At 38.0% G+C, this 23372-nt stretch overlaps 4 protein-coding genes across 7 annotated transcripts; 2 read left to right on the top strand and 2 right to left on the bottom strand.

Annotated features, from left to right (window-relative positions):
* Positions 1 to 337: 337 nt before the first annotated feature.
* LOC18010623 lies at positions 338 to 5106 on the top strand. Of its 2 annotated transcripts, none has more exons than XM_024150554.1 (13): positions 338 to 747; positions 948 to 1368; positions 1589 to 1666; positions 1790 to 1947; positions 2694 to 2769; positions 2867 to 2970; positions 3093 to 3339; positions 3664 to 3780; positions 3875 to 3981; positions 4068 to 4121; positions 4217 to 4300; positions 4402 to 4565; positions 4700 to 5106. In XM_024150554.1, exons 2-13 carry the CDS (start codon positions 1062 to 1064, stop codon positions 4845 to 4847), a joined length of 1644 nt encoding a protein of 547 aa, XP_024006322.1. In that variant the 5' UTR covers positions 338 to 747; positions 948 to 1061; the 3' UTR covers positions 4848 to 5106. The 2 variants fall into 2 exon arrangements, with proteins under 2 accessions (XP_024006322.1, XP_006393180.1); XM_006393118.2 differs by having other exon boundaries at positions 340 to 747; positions 2903 to 2970.
* Positions 5107 to 5433: 327 nt separating this feature from the next.
* On the bottom strand, positions 5434 to 14713 carry LOC18010622. Of its 2 annotated transcripts, XM_006393117.2 has the most exons (24): positions 14509 to 14713; positions 13799 to 14341; positions 13496 to 13715; positions 13176 to 13400; positions 12833 to 12923; positions 12634 to 12685; positions 11565 to 11630; positions 10390 to 10541; positions 10197 to 10267; positions 9519 to 9713; positions 9389 to 9427; positions 8927 to 9034; positions 8391 to 8480; positions 8203 to 8278; positions 7726 to 7822; positions 7573 to 7642; positions 7313 to 7489; positions 7089 to 7211; positions 6759 to 6842; positions 6457 to 6641; positions 6200 to 6338; positions 6055 to 6114; positions 5896 to 5967; positions 5434 to 5752 (listed from the first exon to the last, which is right to left on the bottom strand). In XM_006393117.2, exons 2-24 carry the CDS (start codon positions 14308 to 14310, stop codon positions 5645 to 5647), a joined length of 3012 nt encoding a protein of 1003 aa, XP_006393179.1. In that variant the 5' UTR covers positions 14311 to 14341; positions 14509 to 14713; the 3' UTR covers positions 5434 to 5644. The 2 variants fall into 2 exon arrangements, with proteins under 2 accessions (XP_006393179.1, XP_006393178.1); XM_006393116.2 differs by lacking the exon at positions 11565 to 11630.
* A 1408-nt stretch (positions 14714 to 16121) lies between these two features.
* Positions 16122 to 18350, bottom strand: LOC18011268. 2 transcript variants are annotated; one of them, XM_024150883.1, is made up of 2 exons: positions 16818 to 18350; positions 16122 to 16751 (listed from the first exon to the last, which is right to left on the bottom strand). In XM_024150883.1, exons 1-2 carry the CDS (start codon positions 17642 to 17644, stop codon positions 16265 to 16267), a joined length of 1314 nt encoding a protein of 437 aa, XP_024006651.1. In that variant the 5' UTR covers positions 17645 to 18350; the 3' UTR covers positions 16122 to 16264. The 2 variants fall into 2 exon arrangements, with proteins under 2 accessions (XP_024006651.1, XP_024006650.1); XM_024150882.1 differs by having other exon boundaries at positions 16122 to 17471; positions 17982 to 18350.
* A 1605-nt stretch (positions 18351 to 19955) lies between these two features.
* Positions 19956 to 23264, top strand: LOC112082916. The gene is made up of 7 exons (XM_024150630.1): positions 19956 to 20254; positions 20381 to 20592; positions 20911 to 21087; positions 21140 to 21286; positions 21520 to 21897; positions 21985 to 22463; positions 22860 to 23264. Exons 1-7 carry the CDS (start codon positions 19956 to 19958, stop codon positions 23262 to 23264), a joined length of 2097 nt encoding a protein of 698 aa, XP_024006398.1.
* The last annotated feature ends 108 nt before the right edge of the window (positions 23265 to 23372 follow it).

Here is a 23372-nt window from a genome sequence, read left to right as displayed (position 1 = left end):
ATATTTGTTTTGGCTAGAAGTACAAAGTAAAAAAAAAACAATTCTTTAAAAGTAAATTTAATATATAAAAAACATCAACTAATTATAATTGATCACACAATATCCCATAAATATAAAAGTTGCATTGAAATGTGACAATTATTTATCTTTTACAAATGACCTCTAAAACAAACCCATACTATGAAATGGAGGAAATATATCATTATGGATTTTTAATATAAAAAATAACAATCTTAAACATTTGGGGAAAATTAACTAGAAAAATCATCTAAAATTAGTCAGGAGCTGGTTGTAAAAAAAAAAATCAGATCAGGAGCTGAAATTTTTATTCACTCCGGTTTACTGTAGAAATCTCAACCTTTAAGCTTTTCTCGACATTTCCTCAGACTCTTGCGGCGGAGGATTCTGTCGCCGGACTCTCAGCTTCGAAGACTTTTTTCCCGGTGCCGTCATCCTGATATACCTCTGTTTTTTGTTTTCACGGAGAGAAGGTAGAAAGCTCAGTCTCTGTGAATCTGACTGTGAGCGATTTATTGCCATCTTTCGGAATCAAATCTCACGGATTGGTTCTGTGATCTGCGCGATTCGCGTCGTCTTCTCTCTGGATCTGAGTTTTCGTTGACGTAATTGATCGCCATTCTTGGAGCTACTTTCTACCAATTTTGTGTTTGGAAGGAGGAACCTTGAATCGGGTTTGTTTGCTGCTCCAACTCCATCCAAGTCACGTAATCATTCTAATCATCACGTGTAAGTCATCTTCTTCTGCACAGTTTGCACATTCCCTCTGAATCGTCCCTGGATCTATGATCGGTATCTCGAAACACACTTGTGTCTCGCGAGCCTTTGTTCTGTACCTTATGATTGTTTTGCTTGCTCTCAGTTCTACATTTTGAGGCATTTTCTATACATCTGGTTTCTAAACTCTCCTTCCGTCAATTTTTTGGCAGGGTTTATGCCTAAATCAAATTCTCCTCAGGGATTTAGTTAACTCAGCTTCTATGCTTTGTTTGGTGCCTCCGGCTGAATAGTTGTATCTGTTAAGGAATATAGCCATTGAAGCGATGTTATCATCAAGGTTTTCATTTCTGGGGATCGGCAGTTCCAACGAAGTTAATGACTCTTTGGGTGTTTCTGGAAGCAATCTCAAACCAACTCTAAGTGTGCAAACGGATAAAGATGTGTACAGGCCTGGAGATTCCATATTTGTAACTATTGAGGTTGGTTATTCTCCTGTAACGGATCATGAGAACGGGTCTAATCCCTCGATTTTGGTTGAAAAGCTTAGTTTTGAGGTAAAAGGAGTTGAGAAATTGGACATTCAGTGGTTCTCTACTCAAAAGCCATCACCTGGAAGCAAAGGACGAAGAGGTATTCAAGGAGCCTTTTGTATTGAAATTGTTATATGTTACATCAGTGTATGAGATTTCCAAAATTGTTACTCTTGATGTTACACGCGTAGACATACATACACACGCCCACACACTCTCACACTCTGGAAAGTTTGAGAAAAACGATACTAGGTTCTGTGCCATCTATGTGTACTTTTGTATTGAAGTACTAATCATATAATTTTCTTGGAGGTTTTCAGGTGAACACATCTTCCTAGACAGTTCAACACCATCCTTGATTTCAAATCAACTCCTATCCCCTGGTGCTAAGATGACATGTAATCTTTGCCCTGATTCTATAATACTATATGAATAATACCGTAGACTATGCTTGATGCTGACGGCTTACAATGTCAACCTTTGAGCTTACAAGCTTCTTTATTTATGATATCCATATACAGTAATGGTTCGAGCTATACTCCCTGAGATATTACCACCTTCTTATAAAGGTGCTACTTTACTATACCATTACTTCATCAAGAGCACATTAACCGGAAGATTGATGGCATTAGAAAACAGTCAATTTTTCAAAGACTCGACAAAAGATTTTATACAAGTGGTTAGTTTGCTTGACTTTCCATGTTCTCTTTAGTGCTATAGGTGCAATACATTGTGTTTCATTTACTCCGGTTGCTCGAATGCAATTGCGATAGACCCAAACATTTGTAGCTCTCTTGTGAAGACTTTTTTTTTTATTATAGAAAAGAGCATAAGACTGCAACACTGCGTTTCTTTCTATAATTCTAAGCCAGGCGTCCCTAGGTCTCTAGCCTGCGTGATGCCTAATTAATAAGAGATTCACACCACTTTGTATGAGTCATTAAACATTCTTAAATCATCTAGCTTGTTGTTTCTCTGTGGGGATGAAATGGAGACGCACCAGGTTTCTGTGTAAAGTATTAGGTTGAAGCATGCGGTATAAAACATAGGTTAGTCAAGATGTTCTTGGAAAGAAATTTGGTGTCACATATACGTACGTTGTTTGTTTTTTTACCGATTTGTGAATGGATTGAGTTTCGTAGTTCGGTCAGTTGGTTATAAGATCTATTTTATCAAGTAGAATTGACGCTATTCAAATTTATATTGTGTCCCAAAACCTGGATGTCATGATTGTGGAGTGGGTCCAGGAGTGTTTATATGTTATAAATAAAATTCAGTTTACATGCTTCCTTTGTCATGATGCTTAATGGAAAATATTTAAGTGAATGCATTTGGTGTTAGCGCTCTTGTTTTTCTATAATGTATTTTCTCCTTAGATTTAGCAAAATACAGACACCTTTAATCCTGTTTTTTATTTACCAACAGGAGACTCGAATCCCAATACAGGTATGGGTAATTCAGAAGAACAACGGGTTGTTATTGGAGGAAAGTCAAACCGATGGTAAGCTTTGTTCTAAAGTTTTAAATTGGGAATTCATAAGACAACAAATCAGAGAACGTACGAAAGCTTTTTTTCCCTTATGTTTGGACGGCATTAGCAGTGCAACCTGATGGGGACTTACATTTTTTCTTAGGGATTGTTCCAACCACTACAATTCAGACAGAAATATACTGGAAAGAGATGGATGGAGACTCTGAATGGGTATGTCATGCTCACAACTGTGCCATTTTACTTTTTATCTTCTATTATTGCTTTTTATACTTAGTGTTTCATTTGCATGCTGGTCAACATAATAACAAAGAACCCAAATGCATTGAATGCAGACTAGAGCAAATGACCCATATGATAGTGGTGAGGATGGATATGACAGTTCACGCGATGAGATCTTGTCTGTTTCTTCCTATCCCAACAAAGGAAATTTAAACAGAGCCTTTGGCAGTTCGTTGTCCTTGAATTCTGGACCGCGATTATCAATGAAAGAGACGTCATATATTGAAGGTGTCGGATCATCTCCAAAAATGATGCTTTCTCAGTTATCAGCTGCCGTAGTGTCTTATGATTCTGGAACTGGTAAGTGTTTAATGTGCTTGTACTTGCCTAAAAACAGCATGTTTACTGACTCACTGAGAATGACACCACTTAATGGAACCACTCTGTTTTCTACCGGAGAGGTTGTAAAAGGCTTACCTCGTCAACACATGTGTTTCTGTCTTCAGTAGAACGCTCGTTTCAAACAAATTCTGAAAATAGTGCTCTTCAGAAATAACAATAATCGTTGAAAGATGCTATTTTGAAAAAAGATCCCATTATCTACTTTGTTTATTAGCTCTATAATATTGAACTGGTGAGAAAGGGATGGATTACTGAAGAATGCTTCCATCTTTTTCCTACTAGATGGATTTTCGCCTGATAAGTCATCAAGTGCTGTGATTCCGACCCAACAGCCCAAGCAAACAAATGGCCCAGGAGCTTCGATGTCACCTGAAGCTGGAGCTGGAGAACCAATTCCATGTAAACTAGTTAACTCTTTTAACCTTCTCCTAGTTTGTACTCTTCTTTTTCTTTTGATTCTAAAAACTTATCCAGTGCAATCATTTTCTTGCAGCAGAAGGATTTACAAGAGGAAGATCATACAACATTAGAATGGATGACCAAGTCCTTCTTAGATTTTCCCCAAAGAATGCCGACTCTACTTATTACTTCAGCGATACTGTAATGGCAGTTTCATTTGTCATTTCACATTTTTTCAATAAATTTCCTGCATCTTAACCGCTTCTTCGAATGGTAATCGTTTGCAGATTGGTGGAACTCTTACTTTCTTCCATGAAGAAGGAGCCAGAAGATGCCTCGAGGTAAATCCATAAAATACAGAACTTCTTGTGTATATTCTAAAGTTAGAGGCTTTATCAAAGGTTTATTAGAATTAATCATCAATATCTGTTTCCAGGTCTCAATTACCTTAGAAACGATAGAGACAATAAATAGAAGATTTGTTCATCCGTCTAGGAGGAATTCTCCAACACTTACTAAGGTATAAATGTATTATTTTTCTACTATTGGTCTTTAGATGCTGCGTCTCTGCAATTGAGATTTTTACTACCACAATGCTAATGTGATTTTTTGGTTTAACAGATCCAAAGTGATCACCATGAGGTGGTGGCCGACCTTATTCAGACAAGCTTTCTGTTTTCGATTCCCACGGATGGTCCGATGTCTTTTACTACACCTCGTGTTTCTGTGCAATGGATTCTACGGTTTGAGTTCCTAATTACCCCGAAGAATGTGGACTTAAGCAGGTATTACTCCCAAAACTCAAAAACGGATTTCTAACGCGAAGATTCATTCTCTTTCAATCTCTGGTTCAGTCTATATTTGAAATGCTCAAGTTGTTGAAGTAAGTTTCTGGTTCTGTTTTCTGGTAATTTTACAGGTACGAACATCCGTTGTTAATCCCAGAACGGGAAAAAAGCGAATGGATTCTTCCAATCACGGTACATGCACCACCACCCCGAACATCAGCCGCCCAAAACCGAGGCGATAAGCTTTTTGGTTTGGAGCCTTCTTGGATTCGTAGCTAAACCACGCTTTTGGTAAACTTCGTTTTGGTAAAGTTTGTTTCTGGTCTCTGCCTAGCTCACCTCATGCAATATAAATCTCTTTTCTTTTCTTCTTTTTAAGGGGAAGTTTACCACAACCCTTTTATTTTCATTTTATATTCAAATATTAGTTTATAAAAATAAAATTTCTGCTTTGATTTTGTTTTTTAATTCTTCTTTGTTTTTGAGGTAGATCTTAAAAATCAAGTGGTTTAATTATTTGAAGAGCTACCTATCTACAGTATATTTCATCGATTTCGGGCACAATAGAGCTTTGACTGTTAATGTTGGAGTTTGGACATTTGAACTTTGTAAAACTAAATGTAAAAAAAAAAGAGTTTAGAGAAAATTAGGCTCGATTGTCACAGAACATATTGACTAGTTGAGGCCGCATAAGTGCCTGTTGAACCCCCAGGTCCAGGTCTTCCTTGTGAGGTTAATGGGCAATGTAGGCCGGTCCGTATAGGCCCTTGAAAAAAGGTTGAGTCTATACTACCTGATTCTGTTAAGGGCGTGTGAGATACAGAAACTTGTTTTTCGGATCACTGTGCGTGCTCTAAAATAAATCTTTCAATTAGAACTTTCGTTATTCTATAGGTTTCGTGTTCCTTTATAACTGATACAATCTGGAAAAGCTTTTGAAGACGGATACAACACTGAGTTACAGTTATGATCTAACAAAGAAAGAAAAAAAAAACAGAGGAAGACAGAAAAGGAAGGAAAATCACTTTTTTTTTTGTAACACTTTAATTTAAATCTAACAAAACTGACAATTTTCTTTAGAAGCCAAAAGGAGACTTAGTCCTGCTCCCTCCTTCACCATATTGCTCATTCCATTTTCTCAGCTCATTCATTGTCGTCGCATCATATGCCACTGACGGGCTCACCTGCAAAACCACATCACCAATACAAATATGATCATAATCACATCTCTGCGGTTCGAAACAACCATCGATAACGCAAAAGCCGAAAAACACGAAACTCATCAATATACAAATTTTTCTTCTGGAATTGATGCAAATAAAAATACCTTCGCTTTAGACTGAATGAAGTCATCCAAACTCAGGGATCGTAGACTAGGAGACGCATCCGTTCTTGCACCCTAAAGAGAGAAACAAGGCAAAGCATCAAGCAACAAAAGCTGTGGAAGCGAGCAGTCTATGTCCTAATTTTAATCTATGTTCAGTACCTTTTGTTCTTCCTGTAACAGCTCTTGAACAGGCCTGTAAGCAGCAGCAATACATAGATTCTGCAATATCAAACCAACAAGTTAATATGAAGCAAAGAACTTACAAGCGGCGCTACAAGCTAGGATCGGAAAAAACAATACCAACCTTCAGATCGCTACCGGAATAACCTTCGGTTTCCTTTGCAAGTTTGTCGAATTGAAAACCGGATTCCAAATTTTCTGGAGTGAGAAATATTTTCAGTATCTTTAACCGGTTTTCAGCATCTGGTAAGTCGACATATATCCTAGAGTTTCACATGTAAGAACAAGCATTCAATTAAATGAGGATTCACACTTTACCATTACTGCAAGCAAAACAAAAACAACAGAGAACCGAAATGAAAACTCAAAATCAGGTTCTACCGTCTTGGTAGACGACGAATGACAGCATCATCAAGATCAAAGGGACGGTTGGTGGCACCAAGAATGAGGATTCTTTGGCTGTCTTTTGACCTAAGCCCGTCCCAAGCTGCCATGAACTCATTTCTCATTCTTCGAGTGGCTTCGTGTTCGGAAGAGCCACCACGAGCACCTAACAGACTGTCGATCTATCAAACCAACAAATATCCATGTCAGTCACATTTCACTCATCATAAGAGAGTGAAAACCATAATTCAACCCTGTGAAGGGCATACAAACCAAATTTTAGACAAAAGAATTCCCACCTCATCGACAAAGATAATAACAGGTGCTAGCTTGGTGGCAAAGGAAAATAGAGCCTTAGTGAGCTTCTCTGCATCTCCGAACCACTAACACCAAACAAGAAACCGAGAAAAGGCAGGGTCAGATCATAATTATCCGGAAGAGAATAACCAAAGTAATCATAAATCATTTATCGTAGTGTGTCCCAAAAACTACATTTTTTCCTATGAAAAGTGTATTAATAAAGGCCTAGTCAGTTAACCATTCTTCTTAATTAATTGAAACACATACACACACAAAGACACCAACAACAAGGAGACACAAAACACTGTCATACGATATAATCCAAGTACCTTTGATGTAAGCGTTGAGCCAGTTATACTAATGAAGTTTGCTCCAGCTTCTGTTGCAAGAGCCTTGGCAAGGAGCGTCTTACCCGTCCCAGGAGGACCAAAAAGCAATATTCCTTTACAGGGCTGGAAAAAAGCCCATGGCATCAGGAATATATGCCAAGTTAAACAGAAGTAACTGACATAAACAAAGGAAATAATGCAATGTACCAAATCGAATGTAATACCCGCAAGAGATTTCCACGGGAGAAAAGCTCTGGCCTCCTCATGGGAAGAATAACCAACTCATTCAATGCCTTTTTCACGTTTTCAAGAGCACCAATGTCGTCAAATTTGACGCCTATTTCTCCAGGAGCAACCACAGCCGAGACAAAATTTCGTTCATACTCATCCGTTGCCATATTCTGTAAGAAATTGTCTCTTAACACTATTATTACTCGAAGTATTCAAGATACGTTTACCAGAATCCAAGGGCAGGGAAACTAACCTTTAAATTTTGCGAGGGCTTTAGGGAACTATCTTCAAATTTCCTTAACCTCTCTATTGAAATCTCAAGGCTTGAAAAAGAGGTAAAAAGGCAGTAAGATTAAAAAAATGAAAAATTTACAGATCCACAACATAAAGCCACAATCATGCATACCTTTCACGAGGCAGAGACAGGCGGCCTCCTTTTATCAATGGTTCTGGACAAGAAGCTAGATAATGATTTCTGGCCCAACCAATAACTTTCTCTGCTTCTGCAAAAACAAACGCCACAAGTTTCTGAGCTCCCTTTGTCACGGTAATAATTCCATCTCAGAAAGCAAGGGCTAAAGTCATATGTTGACGTTAAACAGAAGGAACTGTATCCATTTCAACTAAATCTAATCAGACCATAAATTAACTTCATTTACAAAAAAAGTCACCGGTTCTACGCGAAATTTGAGGATCTAAGTGTGTACTCTTGTTCCCAAATATTTTCCCATCAGTATCCCAACAACCCCATTTTTGCCATAGCAATAACTGCCACTGTACATGATAGAGTAAATGCCAGTCTAGCTCAAAGAAGTGCTTAAATTCTCGATCAGCAACTTAATAAATACACAACAAACCACCAAGTTCACCCTGAGTTACGCACTTTGCTTTGTCAATATCACGCCATCGGTGTTCACTTGGTATAAGTCTGTGCATAATAACTCATTCTCTTCAAGTGCCTGGGAAATAAAACAACGATTAGTGAAACATTACACGTTTGACTCAGTGTTTCCTCGATGACATTTAAATTATAGTTTTTCTCTCGATGACATTTGAATTAAATCTAGGCACCTTAAGTAACTCATTTATATTGCTCCGAGATATCACAATTCTCCTATCTTCTTCAAGTTGTTTCTTGAACAGTCTGAGGGTATCTTCTTCCTACACCAAAATTTACAGGAAGCAGTCAAGTACCAAAATGATTCCTTAAGTACTAGATAGGAATCAGTCATATGAATTTTCTGAAAAATATATTAGAGGCAGTCATAGATGTTTGATGCCTACGACGAGTCATAAGAATGATGATCATCTCTAGTACCGGAAAACCGATTTGGCAAAGTGGGTTTATGCGTCCTACCTTTAACATGTATCCTTGATGAAAAACCTATTAGACATAGCTTATGCTCTGTATGCTTGGCTAGTAGGATAGCACGTGACAAAGGAGCTTTGCAAAAGCATACATCTACGCCTCGAAGGGACACAATCAACTAGTCTATGCTATCTCACTTAGGTATAGCAACACATCTACGCCTTCTTATTCATTGTTACAGTCATGCGGGAACAGTTACTTGTTTTTGTTATCAGTTTTCATATGACATTATGCATACCTTTGGAGGATGCAGGCGCATGACATTAGTGAAAAGCTTATATATCTCATTCTCCTCTGATCTTTTCCTTCCCGTGAATCCCTCAGTGAAGCCCTTCAAGGGAAGAGGCTGCAACACACAAATGCATATTAAGAAGAGCATGACATTGCAAGGGATGTCTTAAAAAAAAAAATAATGCAGACCCACTAACGAAGCAAGAATCATGTCAAGGAGAATGGAATGAGCAAATCCATATCTACAGTTTTACACATGTTGCAAAATATATAACAGAACTTGACTAATTCATAGCTGCCATTTAACGGGTGTTCACGATGTTGAATAACTTGCAAGTTCTCAACATATGGTTTACATCGAGGGATTAACAAGACATAAGAAATCTCTCAGCAACTCATGCAAAGACAAATGCACCATGATAAAAAAAAATATCACATATATCAATAAAATGTTACGTTAATAGCTTACCAATTTCGCAAGCTGGCTAAAGTTTGGGAGTACCATCGTCTGTTTTCAGTTAAAGGAAAAAAAGTTGTTCATCCACTGGTTAGGAACAAAGGCCGAACAAATGACGAGTGAGAGAGATTGACAGGCTTACGAATTTCTCTCTTTCTTTTGAGCCTGTTTCTATCTTGTTCTGCCCACATATCATAACAATCGGACCTGATATTTTATTAAACATGTCCTGAACTTTGTCTACAAATTCCTTTCGTCTTGATTTAGGCACAGCTCTAGACAACCATTGCGATGAGTCTGGAAAATAGACTATAAGTGGTTGAATGGATTCCAAAACCTACAAACACAGGAAAACAATTGAATAACTGTAGCAGACTATACGGATATACTTATCACGCAATAATTAAAATTAAAAAAAAAAAAAACAGTCCAGAAACAGAGGCAGAATGGCAGGCATCCACAGTATTGGCATAAAAGAACTATACTCATTCAAGATTTTAAAAACAGCTAGTAAGTTTCAACGTTATGGTGCTGGAACTTGGTCAAAGTTATCAACGCACCAGTGGATAAATTAAGTGGACCGCTTTACGGGAAAATGTTAAGGCTACTAGCAAAACAGAGCATAGCTTCTTGCTGTATATAGATAATATATACACAAAAGTCCAGTCAAACTAAAATCAAAAGTTATGAGCACTTGCTACTGCTGGAGACGTCATCTTTCTCAAACATGAAAATTTACAACTTACACATGAACATTTATACCTGAAAGACTAACAGTACTAAAGCAAACAATAAAAGTTAATGTAACTTCCAATTATACCTCCTTTAACGCCTCCATGGCAATGTAGCCATCTACTGCCTGCATATCCAAGTCGTGTTTGAGGTCTTTAACTGCGAAGAGAAAAATATATTACTTAGCCACCTCTAAATATGATGTCAAGCGTCTTAAAACATAGAGAGTGATTCTCCAGGTTCACAAGATAAACCATAGGAATATTATGAAGCAATTATACCATCTACCCAGTGGATAGGTAACATCTGGGGCTGCTCTGCTGGGATTTTCTCACTTCCCTCTGATGTTTTATCGTCGCCACATTCAAATATGACCGCAGCACGTTTCCCATACACTTCATATACCTCTCCACGTTGTCCGCTAAACAATGGCCTGCAAGAGTATAAACTCTGGTTAAAGACAAAACATAGGATGTCTTTTAAACACGTCAAATTTTCTCTGAGCACTTCGAGTTCAATATATGTTGCAAAGAAGTGCAAGAGAATAAAATTTCATAGTTGCAGGCAAGTCAAATTACAAAAACCACATATGGCACACTGTCATTAGAATTATCAACATCAGGAAGGAAGGGTATCTGATGATGATATTCACCGTTAACAAAATCCCATTCATCAATTAACAAAGAGATACTGGTGTCTGGGAGATTTTTGAATGGCATTGTACATCTGGGAAGAATCATTTCTAGGGAAACTATGATGCAGAGAGGAACTAACAACGCAATAGTTGTAAGAGAAGTTTGCCTCACATCCAATGCTACATCTGAATTATTGAAACCCAAAGCCTCAATGATTCAAAAAGGCAAATTTAACGTTTGGCAGTTGATGAGATAATAACTTTTAACACTACGCGGACTAGGCAGCCATCCACTTAAATATTACAGACCAATGTATCATAGAAGATATTTAAGCGCCTGAAACTACAAGATGATATGCCATAGTCCCCAAATCTTTTTCATAGTGCAAAAGTTATACTACCACTTGTCAACTTATTCACAAGCTTACACAACACGTAAAATAACAAAGCATGTAATCATAAAGAAACAGACAAAAACTACAAAAGAAAAGCAGAAGAATCTGAGTAAATCCAGACTATGACATAAGCGGAATAAACTTGAAATGATGGACTATTGATTTAATGAAAATATCAACTAGGTATTGAATCATTGACTACATCTAGCTGTCAGAAATTTAAGAAATTCAAGATTTTGTACACTAAAATATGAAAAAGGAAGCCAATCCTGCATCAAGTTCAATATCTTGACAGCCAATGGTGTTTCCAACCCCTAGAAGAGCAAGAATGCTAAAGGGAAAAAAACAAATTTGGAAGAGGAAAGACAAAACCTAAAAGTAACAAGACATTTATCTTTTTTTGACACAAGATGACTTACCAACCCACCTGCCAGGAATAACGGTAAAAGCACTTTTTTGACCATCAGATGTAGAAATCTTCCCCAATACGACCCTGTGATCCATTTACAAGCAACATAAAATAAGGATGCAATCATTATTACTATTACTAGAAGATTTCTCTAGCATAGATCAAAAATACGGATCGCCCTACTTCAAACCACTGGTCATAAGATCCAGGTTTTGAAGGATGAAGCTTTTGATGCCTTATTTCCAAAACTTACGCCGATTGTAAACTTGGTAGAAGGTTTACATATCTTATAGACTAAAAAAAACACATTCAAATAAAAGTACATAAACAGGTATAGACACTCGATATGTATTTTAGACGACTAAAACAGATCAGAGGATTTAAACTGAAACCCTTTTTTATTCAATCAAATCAAAATTAATCGACATGGACATGAGAGAAATGATAATTAATACAGGAAACAGAGATGCAACAAATTTGCAATAACGGCATGATCGAGCATCAACATGGGAAATTATAAGTAGCTACATATCAATTTCCACTCTATTTGTTAACTGACAAAACACGAACGGAGCACAGATCCAATCATTTCTCTGTCCAGGTGAGTGAGTCAAGAATTTTAAGGCTTGATAATATATGATAGGTATGAAGCAAGTAAAACATAAAAAAACTGCAATTATGAAGCTAACTTCCAACTTACTTTGACTTAATTACAAACACAATCAATGTTTTAAACATGAAACAAAGATAGCAAGCGTTAACTATAGCTGAAAGGATTCTCCAGATCACCAGAGAACCAAATTTTCATGAAATAACATGCTAGGATGGGGCGTAAGCACTAAAAGAAACCATGCTTCGAAATGGACCTTATGAAAATGGATATAGATCAAACACCGTTTCTCCAACACTATGCAAAAGCTAAACATCTATTTTTTTCTGCCATTATCCCCGTAACAAGTGTTAGATAAAATCTTCCCACGAAGGCACGAACCACATTCCAGTAGAGGTATATCAAGGAGAACGTTTAAAATCTGTAAGCACAAGTAAAGGGAAACTAGATTCCCACAGAAGTGAATCAGTAAATTACCTATGCTTTGATTCCTCGTTCTTAGCCGACCCAATATACTTAACTTGATCTCCTGCAAACATGTGGACAGATTAAGAATTTGAGAAATTAAAGAGGAAAAGGTCAAACGTCTATGAGAGAACATCCATAGCTTCTACAATGATGAAAATACATCATAGAGCCTTGAAAGTGATGCAAGGTGAAGCTGAGAGATAGCTACCTTTCTTAAGAGGCCGATTGGCTTTATCATCATGATCAACATCTGCAGCTTCTGACGCCTCAGAAGATCCAAGTACTTGTTCAGACATTCTCTGCCACAATGCAGAGCAGTTAAGCTCATGTACAGAATTTGTAAACTCTATCGATCAAAAACAAAAGAGTAATGCAGCAGTCATCGCGTAGAATCCTTTTCAAACCATGTGTAATCACTCCGATAAATAAAAGTCCATACAAATAAATAGTAAGAAATTGGAGAATCTACTATATGACAAGGTAACGGAGATTCACATTGTCAAAAATCTAATCAAGGTAGATTAATGAACCACCACATAAATAGAGCATACCTTCTCGATGTCCTCTATGTCGGCCCCAAGCTTCTTGAGGACTTCCTTAGAAATCTCCAAATATCTTTCCTCATCGTCAGTTCCATCTATTTTCGCCTCACTGCTACTCGTCTCGTCATTGTTTGCATCGGTTTCTTCCTCAGCTTCTGACTCTGAAGTGCACTGATCAGATTCTGCAGTGTCATCATCTGATTCAGACTCTTCATCATAGTCATCAGCAAAATCCTGATCAGAATCCACAAAGATCACACTACTAGCATCATGAAACAGAAATAAAAAAAACGGTAGCATGTCATTGCAAATGAACGTCAGAATCTCACGTAAGGGGCAAGAACGCTGCTGTCAAGAACCAACAGGGGAACTTGTGTATCTCGAGCAAGTGCTCGTACCAGCCTCTCTCGGTACAGCTCAGTGCCTGGAACACTCTGGAGTAATATTCTCCCACTGGAAGAATCTAAACGAGCACCATAAGTGGACGCGGCATTTCTTTGTTTTATATGTGAGCTAACACATTCCACCAGAGTATCCTTTGTGTGTTCGCTGGGGAAAATGAGCAAGAGCAGAACATATTAGCATATTGAAATGAGTATATGAAAGAAGGGAACTCTGTCTTTGGTTATTACTGGACATAGTAAGGGAAAGACTCCCAAGAGAGCTGTATAGTTTCCCAAGGTTGAACTCTCCGCAAGAACTCATTCTTCAATCTTTCCCGTTTATTAAGGAATGGTGATTCCTTTTTGCTCTCGCTTGCAAGCTTCTCATTGTTGAGCCAATCTATTTGGTCCTGTTCTCCAAGTTGCGCGTGAGGATCAAAATGCTCAACACCTAAAGCGCTCTTCTCTTTTCCTGTCTTTTCTTTATTCAAAGGGAAACGGTTATCCTCACTACTAGCATTCCTTCCATCACCTTCAGAACTAAACCGACGCAATTGGCTGTTCCAAGAAAGACTCAAAGAGCTTCCAGTGGCAATAGCACCACGAGATGGATACTTTCTTGTCAAATGGTTTGTTAGTATACTTGCTAATCTATTAGATGGTGAACCGGTTAAGTCACGAGTCGCTGGTCTAACTAAGCATTTGTCTTGCTTCAATACAAAACTCAATCTCTGGTTCCTTCTTATTAACCTCGTATACATCGCAAGTTACTTTCCTCAGTTCCAAAGATCACTACAAACAAAATAAAATGGATCTTTCATTTAATTCACGGCATGAGCCAAATACCAAAATCAAATTTGTAGCAGATATGAAAGTCCCAATCTCAAAAATTGCATGTAATAAAAATTAGGAAAACTTGGCTAGGCAAGAAGAAAATAGGTATCAACATGTTTCGTTACCTAGCTTAAATAACAAACAGATTTGGATAAAATCGGGCTTTGCTCATTCCCTCTTTGATAGATTTGTGTAATCAGAGTTGGAGGAAGAAGATGAGAGAAGATTTGCGACTTAGAATATAAGAGTGAACCAGAGAGAAACTCGCGAGAGAGACCGACCGATCTTCGTAGGTTCGGGAGCTGAGTTTCCGACTGTGGCTTTTGACTTGGTGACGTGGCTTGGCGTTGCCGGTTTTGTTTTCATTTGCGTATGGGCTTCATAGGGGGTAGTCTAGGCCCATCAAACGCCTAATTAAGCTTTAGTACTCATTATTTTGCTTATTCTAACCATATTCAATAGACCTTGTGGCTTGTCATGTCTAAAACTTTACTTTTCTTTCAGTTTTTTTTTTCTCTTTTAAGGGATGTATTGAACTAAACAGTTGAGTGATTTGAATTTTATTAAGATTTTAGATGCTTTTGATGTTTTAATGAAGTTGTCATGATTTGGTTTAAAATTATTTGCAATTCCACCTAAAACCATTAGCTTTGGTACTTTGTATTTTTAACTAGGAAACTACTCCAATACTTAAATTTAACTTTGAAATCATTAATTTTAAATACTTAAAACATTTCTGATAAACAGTAGATTTTGAGAAACATTTACAAATCATATATCCAATAACACTAGATTTTAGAAAGACTTTTTAAAATCCATGTTTGAATAACATACACTTTAATTTAAATCACTTCAAATGCTTAGTTCTCTGCAATACAGCCCCTTTGGATCTTTGTAAAAACGTTTGTGGTAATTTGAAAGAAAAAAACAAAATCTACAACAGTAATCTAAGTATTGATGTCTCTCTCGTGGGATATTCTTTGGTAAACACCTACCATTATTTGACTTGGCGTTGCATCTCAGAATTGAATACGTGAAAGAGAAAGAGAGCAAGAGACCATGACCCGTACTGATTAAGGACATTCCCTTGTTGACGGCTGATGCTACAAAGGACTTCTATGGCATCTCATACCTCATTACTGCACCTCTCGGCCTCCATAATCTTCTCATGGTAAGAAAACAATCTCTCTGAACTGGAACTGTTCCTTAATTAGAACTAGAAAAGCTCCCTGGAGAACAGACTTTCTCCTCTGATCTTGGTACATTACGTTTGTGGCAGTGCGGATTAGTCGATGAGCTGTTTCTGGTTCTCGAGAAGCTTCCCAACTTAAAGATTCTTCAATTGTTTGAAGGATAATTTGTGGGTAGTAAACTGTTGAAGAAGAGTGGACTGTTGAAGACGTCTTGTTTCAGTGGATTTGCTGTAAGTAACTGAAGTTCCTGAAAGAGTGAAGTGAGATGGGACATGACAAAGGCATTTATATACCAAGTCGATCTTTGGTGTGAAGACTACTACAAGGTTCAACATGTGCCTTTTGTTGTTTTTGAGTGTTGTGACCTTTAAAGAGTTGGATGTTATGGTCTTTAAAAGTTTCCATTTTGCAGGTCAAAGTTTAGTTTTTTCTTATAGCTGTGATTTCGTTACTGATGGGTGATTTATTTTTTATTTATTTTGCAGTTAAGATTCTCTCAAAAACGAAAAAAATGGATCTTTAAAACAAAAAAAAAACACCAAAAATTTTCTTCGTCATCTCAGGACCTCAGAACTTTGAATACAACACTCATTCCGATAACAGGATTAGATACATTAGAAACCCAAAACATAAAAGTACAAATATAGAAGAAAAAAATTCCATCTGACCCACAGTACAAAAACTAAAACTACGAATTCAATGATTGTAAGGCACAAACCCAAGTACAAAAGGTTCTATTTGACTCCTTGAATACCAAAGTGTCCACGCAACGACCCTGACAAAAATCACACGCTGGTCTAGTATGACCATTGTTGCGTGCAATATCAACCTTATCTGAATCTATTTTACGTCTGATGCCATGGTTTGGCTTGAAGTAGATCTCATTTCCCAATAAACATGTGACGTGAAGAGTGACTAAACAAGAGTTACATGTGTAGAACCATGCCGATGGTTCTAATTCCTCTTCACAGATCTCGCACCAATATTTGAGATTCGTGGTCTCTTTTTCTCCGCAGCAAAGAGTGAGTGGATGTTTATCATGCTTGTAGTGTACCAAGGAAGGCAACGTAGCACATTTAAAACCTAAAACAAAGTTGCATTTGATACATTCCAAGTACTCACTTGAGCAGTGAGACCAGCAACCCAAACATTCCCTCCTTTCATCTTGGGTAAAACTGAAGTACAGAGGGTGATCATCAGGATGGCAACCATGAATTACAGGATCAGTAAGTGAAGCGCACCTTACACCCAGTTGATAGTCACACTTATTTTCGGTGCACTTGTACATGAAACCACAACAATTTCGTCTGCATCCGTTGCAATAGAAGAGACCTAGCCACTGATAATTAAACACGAGATTGTGTTGTCTGCGAGGGGGGCTAGAAGAAGGATGGAAGAGGGTGAGCGAGTGTTTGTGTACGGGAAGGTGTTGTTTGCGAGGAAGGGATGTGCATGCTTCATGGAGGACAAAGTCGCAATAGATGCAGCTATAGAAGCGATCTGACACTGTCATCGGAAGGACGCAAGCTTGGCAAAACTTATTTTCATGGTCGCCGCGGTTGTCATTCCCCTGAATCTTTAGATGTTGATGATCATGACTAAAATGTTGTATAGTCTCTTCATCGATCCTCACAAATGGTTCAAGAACTTCTTCCTCTTCCTCCGGCACTCTTTCAAGATCTATCTCATTCCACACTTGAGTCTTTGTTGCACATTTCGAATGGATAGCATAGTCGCATCCTTTATTGCAAGAGTATTTCCCGTAGTTGACGTCTACGGGTTTGTGACAAACTCCGCAAGGGGACACACCAGAATAAGGAACAATAGAGGAAGTGGGAGAGAGACGATGTAGGTGACGGGTGAGCTTAATGACACGAGGTAAGTAGATACATCTCCTATGGATCACGTAGTTACAGAGTAGGCAAGAGTAAACTTGATCAAAAATAGCATCAAGAGAGAAGCCACAAGCATCACATGGCAAAGGGACTCCTCTAGGAAAGAGGGTAAGAGTATGTTGATGGGTTTTTAGGTTTTCAATAGTGAGAGGTGGGGGATTCACTGTGCACATCCAGTGTAGGCTGAAATTGCAAATAGAACAATGATAGAAGAATGATGAATCTTTGCCGACAAGTTTTTGCCGACAAAAATTGCATTTTTGATGAGTTTCATCTGAACCATTGTCAAGAACTTTGACTTTAGATGAATCGCAGTCATAGTCTTCTGATTCAGAATCAGCATACTTTAAACTCCAACTGATAGAGATCTTAGAGGTATCAAAATCTGAGTTTTTTTAGAGGGTTAGGATGAGAGGGTGGGGAAGGTGAAAAGGGTGTCTGATTTTTAGAGCAAGAACGTGACAACCTCTGTGAAATTACAAATCACAAATATAACAATATTAATGGTACCTTTGCCACACATAGCCACGCTCTTGGTGGCCTTTGCATGAGAAGCAGATGGAGGGTGGAGAACCAGATCGCCGGCGAAGTTTGTGAGGGTTCGCTGGATCTGACATACGACATAAAGGCCTAGAACGACATAAATTTTATATATTTATATAACTATACAGTACGTCTCTCATTTAGCATCGGAGCTTGGATTTCCCCACAGTTTTGTGTTGCCTTCTGATGGGCTGAGTGGTGGAATGGCTGTTTTTTGGAATGACAAGGTTGAGTTGGACTTTGTAAATACTCCAACTTTGAACTACTCTGATGTGTTGCTATCGGAATCTGGTAATCCTCTGTTTTGTCTTTCTTATGTCTATGGTGATCCGGATCAGAAGCATCGAAATAATATGTGGCAGAGGATGAGTCTATGGGCAGCAATGGGATTATACAACAGCAAGCCACGCCTAGTGCTTGGAGATTTTAATGATATTAAGAGTAATGATGATAAGATTGGTGGTCCTGTCCGATCAGAGTCCTCATTTCGTCATTTTCGGCAAATGCTTAGTTTCTCTGGTCTTCATGAAGTTAAGACAGTAGACATACCTGGGCTGGCAATAGACATACCATTAAGTCCAGGATTGACCGTGTTTTTGCCACTGCTGATTGGTTGGATGCTTTTCCTAAAGCACGAGCTCAACTCCTTGATCTAATAGGTTCTGATCATAGACCTCTACTTCTTGATACAGGTGGTCGGAAATGGATAGGCTGTCCTCTCTTTCGATATGATAATAGATGGCGTTATAATAGAGAGGTTAAGGAAGAGCTTCAAAAAATGTGGAATTTGCAGTGTGAAATCACACTGGATGTACTCCTAGTTTCTACTGCAATAGAACAGTGATGTAATTGTAATATAAATGATTCGAGATCCAGAGGACCAGTGTTACTCTATGACTTTGCGAGGATTGAATTAAAGCTAAGACGAAAGATGGTTTGTTGCGAAAACTAAAAAGTAAACAGAATGGCAAACAACAATTTAAATTCGAATTAAAACAAGCACTAGACCAAAGCAATTCGCAGGAATTTCAGAGATAAGAACCAGATGACTATTCAGGGCACAAGTGTAATGCAAGTCTCGAACTCAAACAGAAAAGCTTATCGATCCACTGTCGTGATCTCGATAACTTTGTCTAACAACCTAAATCCTAAACTGTCGTTTGAACCTAGAAAATTGCAGACAAGCATTAGCTAGCAGGTTTGATCTGTTCACGATTTGCCTTAACTTCAACTGTCGTTGGCTAAGGATAAATCGCTCACCAATGTTTATTCTAGCAACCTATTACACTTTTGATGAATAGATTAACCTAAAATCGCAGATTGAGTGATCAATTCAACCTAAGCATTAAGTCTAACAATGGTGAAGACAATAGATATCAAACCCTATTTGCATCTAATCCTTTAACTCATGAAATCCTTTGAACGCTCTAATCTAGCTAAGAGATCTACTCAGACATGGAGAAAAGAAACACAGAAACAGATGGAAAGAAATTCATGAATTAAAATCGCAGAAGAGATAATAGGGTTCAGAATTCTTCTCAAAATGTAGCAGATTTCTTCTCCCAAAAGCTTACAAGTAAAAACTCTATGGTTCAGGAAATTGTAAAAAGAAAGCGTAGAAAGTCTGTAGAAAAACGTGATAATAAAACACAGGCGGCTCTGGGCTTTTTATTCCATCTCATGCGACTTAGGATTAGGTAAAATCGTTTTCCTTATTTTTCTCCCGTCTGGAGCAGGTGCTCCACGAAGGGTCCAAACCGGGAGCAGGTGCTCCGCAGATGATTTCTCCAAAAGCGTGCGAAATAGCTCCTTATTGCTCCAATTCATCTCTTTTTGCTCCAATGCCTCCTAAACACTCCAATCCTCTGATAAGGCTTCTAAGTCACCTGAAACTTCATGAAAAGACTCCAAAAACTCCTAAAACAATTAGTAAACACATGAATGAGTCAAAATCTCCACTCATCACAGTGTCAGCATTTGCCGGGAGACAAATTTCATAAAGCCTTAAAGAAATGCAGGTCATGTCTATCTCGGTGGAAGTCTCAGCATCCCAATAATTCACTTAAAAAGATTCAGAAATTAAAGACGCTATTGGGTCAACAGTATGATTCAAATCCTATAGACTATGAACGTATAAAAAGCCTCAAAGTTGAGCTGACGAAAGAATACAGAATGGAAGAAGAGTATTGGAAGACTAAAAGTAGAATCCAATGGCTTCAAGCTGGAGACAGAAATACAAGGTACTTTCATCTGAAAACCAAACAGAGAAGAAGTTTTAATCGAATTAGCTCTATTACTGATGCTAGTGGAAAGGTTTGGTATTCAGATAAAGATGTTCATCGAGTTATTATTGACTATTTTACCAGCTTATTTCAATCTGAGGGAGGCAGCAATGTGGACTCTGTTGTAACCTACATTAAGCCGAGGGTAACTCAGGAAATGAATCAGGCGCTTACTAAACCAGTTACAGAAGAGGAGCTTTATAATGCGATTCATTGTATGGCCAGAGAAAAAGCTCCTGGACCTGATGGTTTAAACCCTGGCTTCTTTCAGGATCATTGGCATATCATCAAGTCAGGTTTGTTAGCATTTGCAAAGTCTTTTTTTGAAGACAATATTTTGGATTCAACTATAAACAAAACACATATTTGCTTAATTCCCAAGATAGAGCTGCCCGTTGAGGTAAGGGATTATAGGCCTATTAGTTTAGCTAACGTGGCCTATAAAATTATTTCTAAAGTGTTAGCTGAACGCTTAAAGCCCTGGCTTAATCATATCATTTCGGCTAATCAAAGTGCTTTTATTCCTGATCGACTGATTACTGACAATCTCCTCATAGCTCATGAACTTCTTTACTCATTAAATACTAAGCATCTTGTTCAACCTTATATGGCAGTCAAGTTAGACATTAGCAAAGCATTTGACAAGGTGGAGTGGAACTATATAGCTGCTGTGATGAAACAAATGGGCTTTTCGGAAGTCTGGTGTAGATGGGTGATGAAGTGTTTCACTACCGCATCATACTCAGTGTTGATCAACGGTCAACCGGTTGGTGATATCAAACCCCAGCGAGGTATAATGTACTGAAGGTTTATCAGCATTAATTCAGACTCATATTCAAGCAGGAGCACTTCATGGATTCAAAGCAAGCAGAAGTGGACCTCCAATTTCACATCTGCTGTTCGCTGATGACTCCTTGCTTTTCTGTAGAGCTACAGAGAATGAATGTAATACACTTCTACACATCCTTCGAACGTATGAACGAGTTTCAGGTCAGTCTGTGAATTTCCAAAAAATCTGCAATTACTTTTGGAAAAGGTATACTCCAAGAGGAGAAAAGATATCCTAGCCAGATTCTGGGAATTCAAAAATATGGAGGTTTTGGTAGATACCTGGGATTACCTGAATTTATTGGACGGAACAAGAATAATGCATTTTCTTTTCTGGTGCAGAAAACAAATAAAAAAATGAGTCAGTTGGTACATTAATTTTCTTTCTAATGCAGGAAAGGAAGTGCTACTGAAATCGGTTGTGACTGCCATTCCGTCCTACAGTATGTCCTGCTTTATGCTCCCGAAAAGCATTACTAACCAGATCAATAGTGCAATGAGGAGATTTTGGTGGTCTGCATCAAAGGACAGGCATAAGATCCCATGGGTGGCTTGGAAAAAGATAACAGAGACTAAGAAGAATGGTGGCTTTGGTATCCGTGACTTACGGGATTTCAATATAGCAATGTTAGCCAAGCAGGGTTGGTGTATGCTACAGCATCCTACATCCCTACTAGCTCGAGTTTTCAAAGCTAAGTATTTCCCCAAGACAAATATTTTCCATGCGGAACTCAAGGGCCAGCCAAGCTATGCATGGAGAAGTATTTATCAAGGTATAAAACTCTTAGCCTCTAGAACAAGATATATTGTGGGGAATGGGTAAAATATAAATGTTTGGAAAGACCCATGGTTGCCTATAGTACCACCAACACCGGCTTATGGTCCTGGGATTAACAGTTATCCAAAATTAAAAGTTAGCGATTTGTTGGATAGAAGGACTATTACATGGAATGAGCAGCTCTTAGAGCATATTATAGATCCTGAGGATATTGTAACAATCAAGCGCATTCGTCCTTCTATTGCAGGAGTAGCAGACTCACTTCATTGGATTCATACTGCTGATGGTGCCTACTCTGTAAAATCAGGATATCATGCTCTCCGTAAGTTAGCTCATTCAACCGTATCTAATACTTCTTCCTTTTCTAATAATCAAAGCTTATTTACGCAATGTTGGAAGCATAATGTTCCTCCTAAAGTTAAGCATTTCTGGTGGAGAGTTCTCCATAATGCTCTTCCAACTGCAGTAAATTTGAAGAAAAGGAAGATATTACATGATGATACTTGTCAGAGATGCGGTGAAGCACCTGAAACTGTCAATCACATGATTTTTCAATGCCGGGTGAGCAGAGAAATTTGGGAACATGCTCCGGTGGTTCATATCTCAGGTTTGTCGCTGACTCAAAATTCTCTTGAGCAGAATATTGCTATGTTACAGAGTCTTAATCCCTATCAAAGTAAGGAAGTATGTTTATTCCCTTTCTTTGGTTGGCGTATCTGGAAGATGAGGAATGAACTGATTTTTAAGAATAAAAGGCATCCAATTCCAGATCTCATAAATAAGACTCTAGTAGATTTCAAATGTGGAAGGAAGCATTGAGCTTGAACCAACATCCAAATAGTCCTAATCCTCAAAATCAAAGTCATAATTACGCTTTGTTAACCCCTGTTAAGACATTTGAAGAAGCCATTACTAGGTCTTCTAATTATTGCTGCTTTGTTGATGGTTCTTGGATAGCTCCAGACCAAAATGCAGGTGTTGGTTGGATCCTTTTTAACAAGTAAAGGGATGGAAGCAATATGCCCCACAGGTAGCCCAATTGAGACTGAAGCAATAGCTTTAAGGAGTGCAATCCTTCACGTCAAACGCTTGGGTTACGAACACGTTACATTTTGTGGAGATGCAGCAAATCTATATCAAGCTATTCACAGGTCACTCAGATCCCAAATTTGCAACAGCAACGATCACTCCTTGCTTACAACATATATTCAAGATATAAAAGATCTTGTGTCTAAGAGTGCTGGATTTAGTTTCTTAAAAGTGCCTCGTAATGTAAACTATGCTTCTGATAGGCTAGCTAAGATAGCAAGAACTCGGGTAACTGGTAGTGTAATATCATGGAACGAAAACTATGTAAATTGAAGTACTTGTTTATTAATGAAGTAGTTGACAAAAAAAAAAAAAAAAAAAAGAACATTATGTTCAAATTTCTTCTTCCAAGAAAATGAGGAAATAAAGTGAAGAAATAAT

This window comes from Eutrema salsugineum, unplaced genomic scaffold (assembly GCF_000478725.1).
Source record: "Eutrema salsugineum unplaced genomic scaffold, Eutsalg1_0 scaffold_7, whole genome shotgun sequence".
Taxonomy (NCBI): Eukaryota; Viridiplantae; Streptophyta; class Magnoliopsida; order Brassicales; family Brassicaceae; genus Eutrema; species Eutrema salsugineum.
The sequence above is the reverse complement of the archived record's forward strand: the minus strand, read 5'-3'. Positions and strand labels throughout refer to the sequence as shown.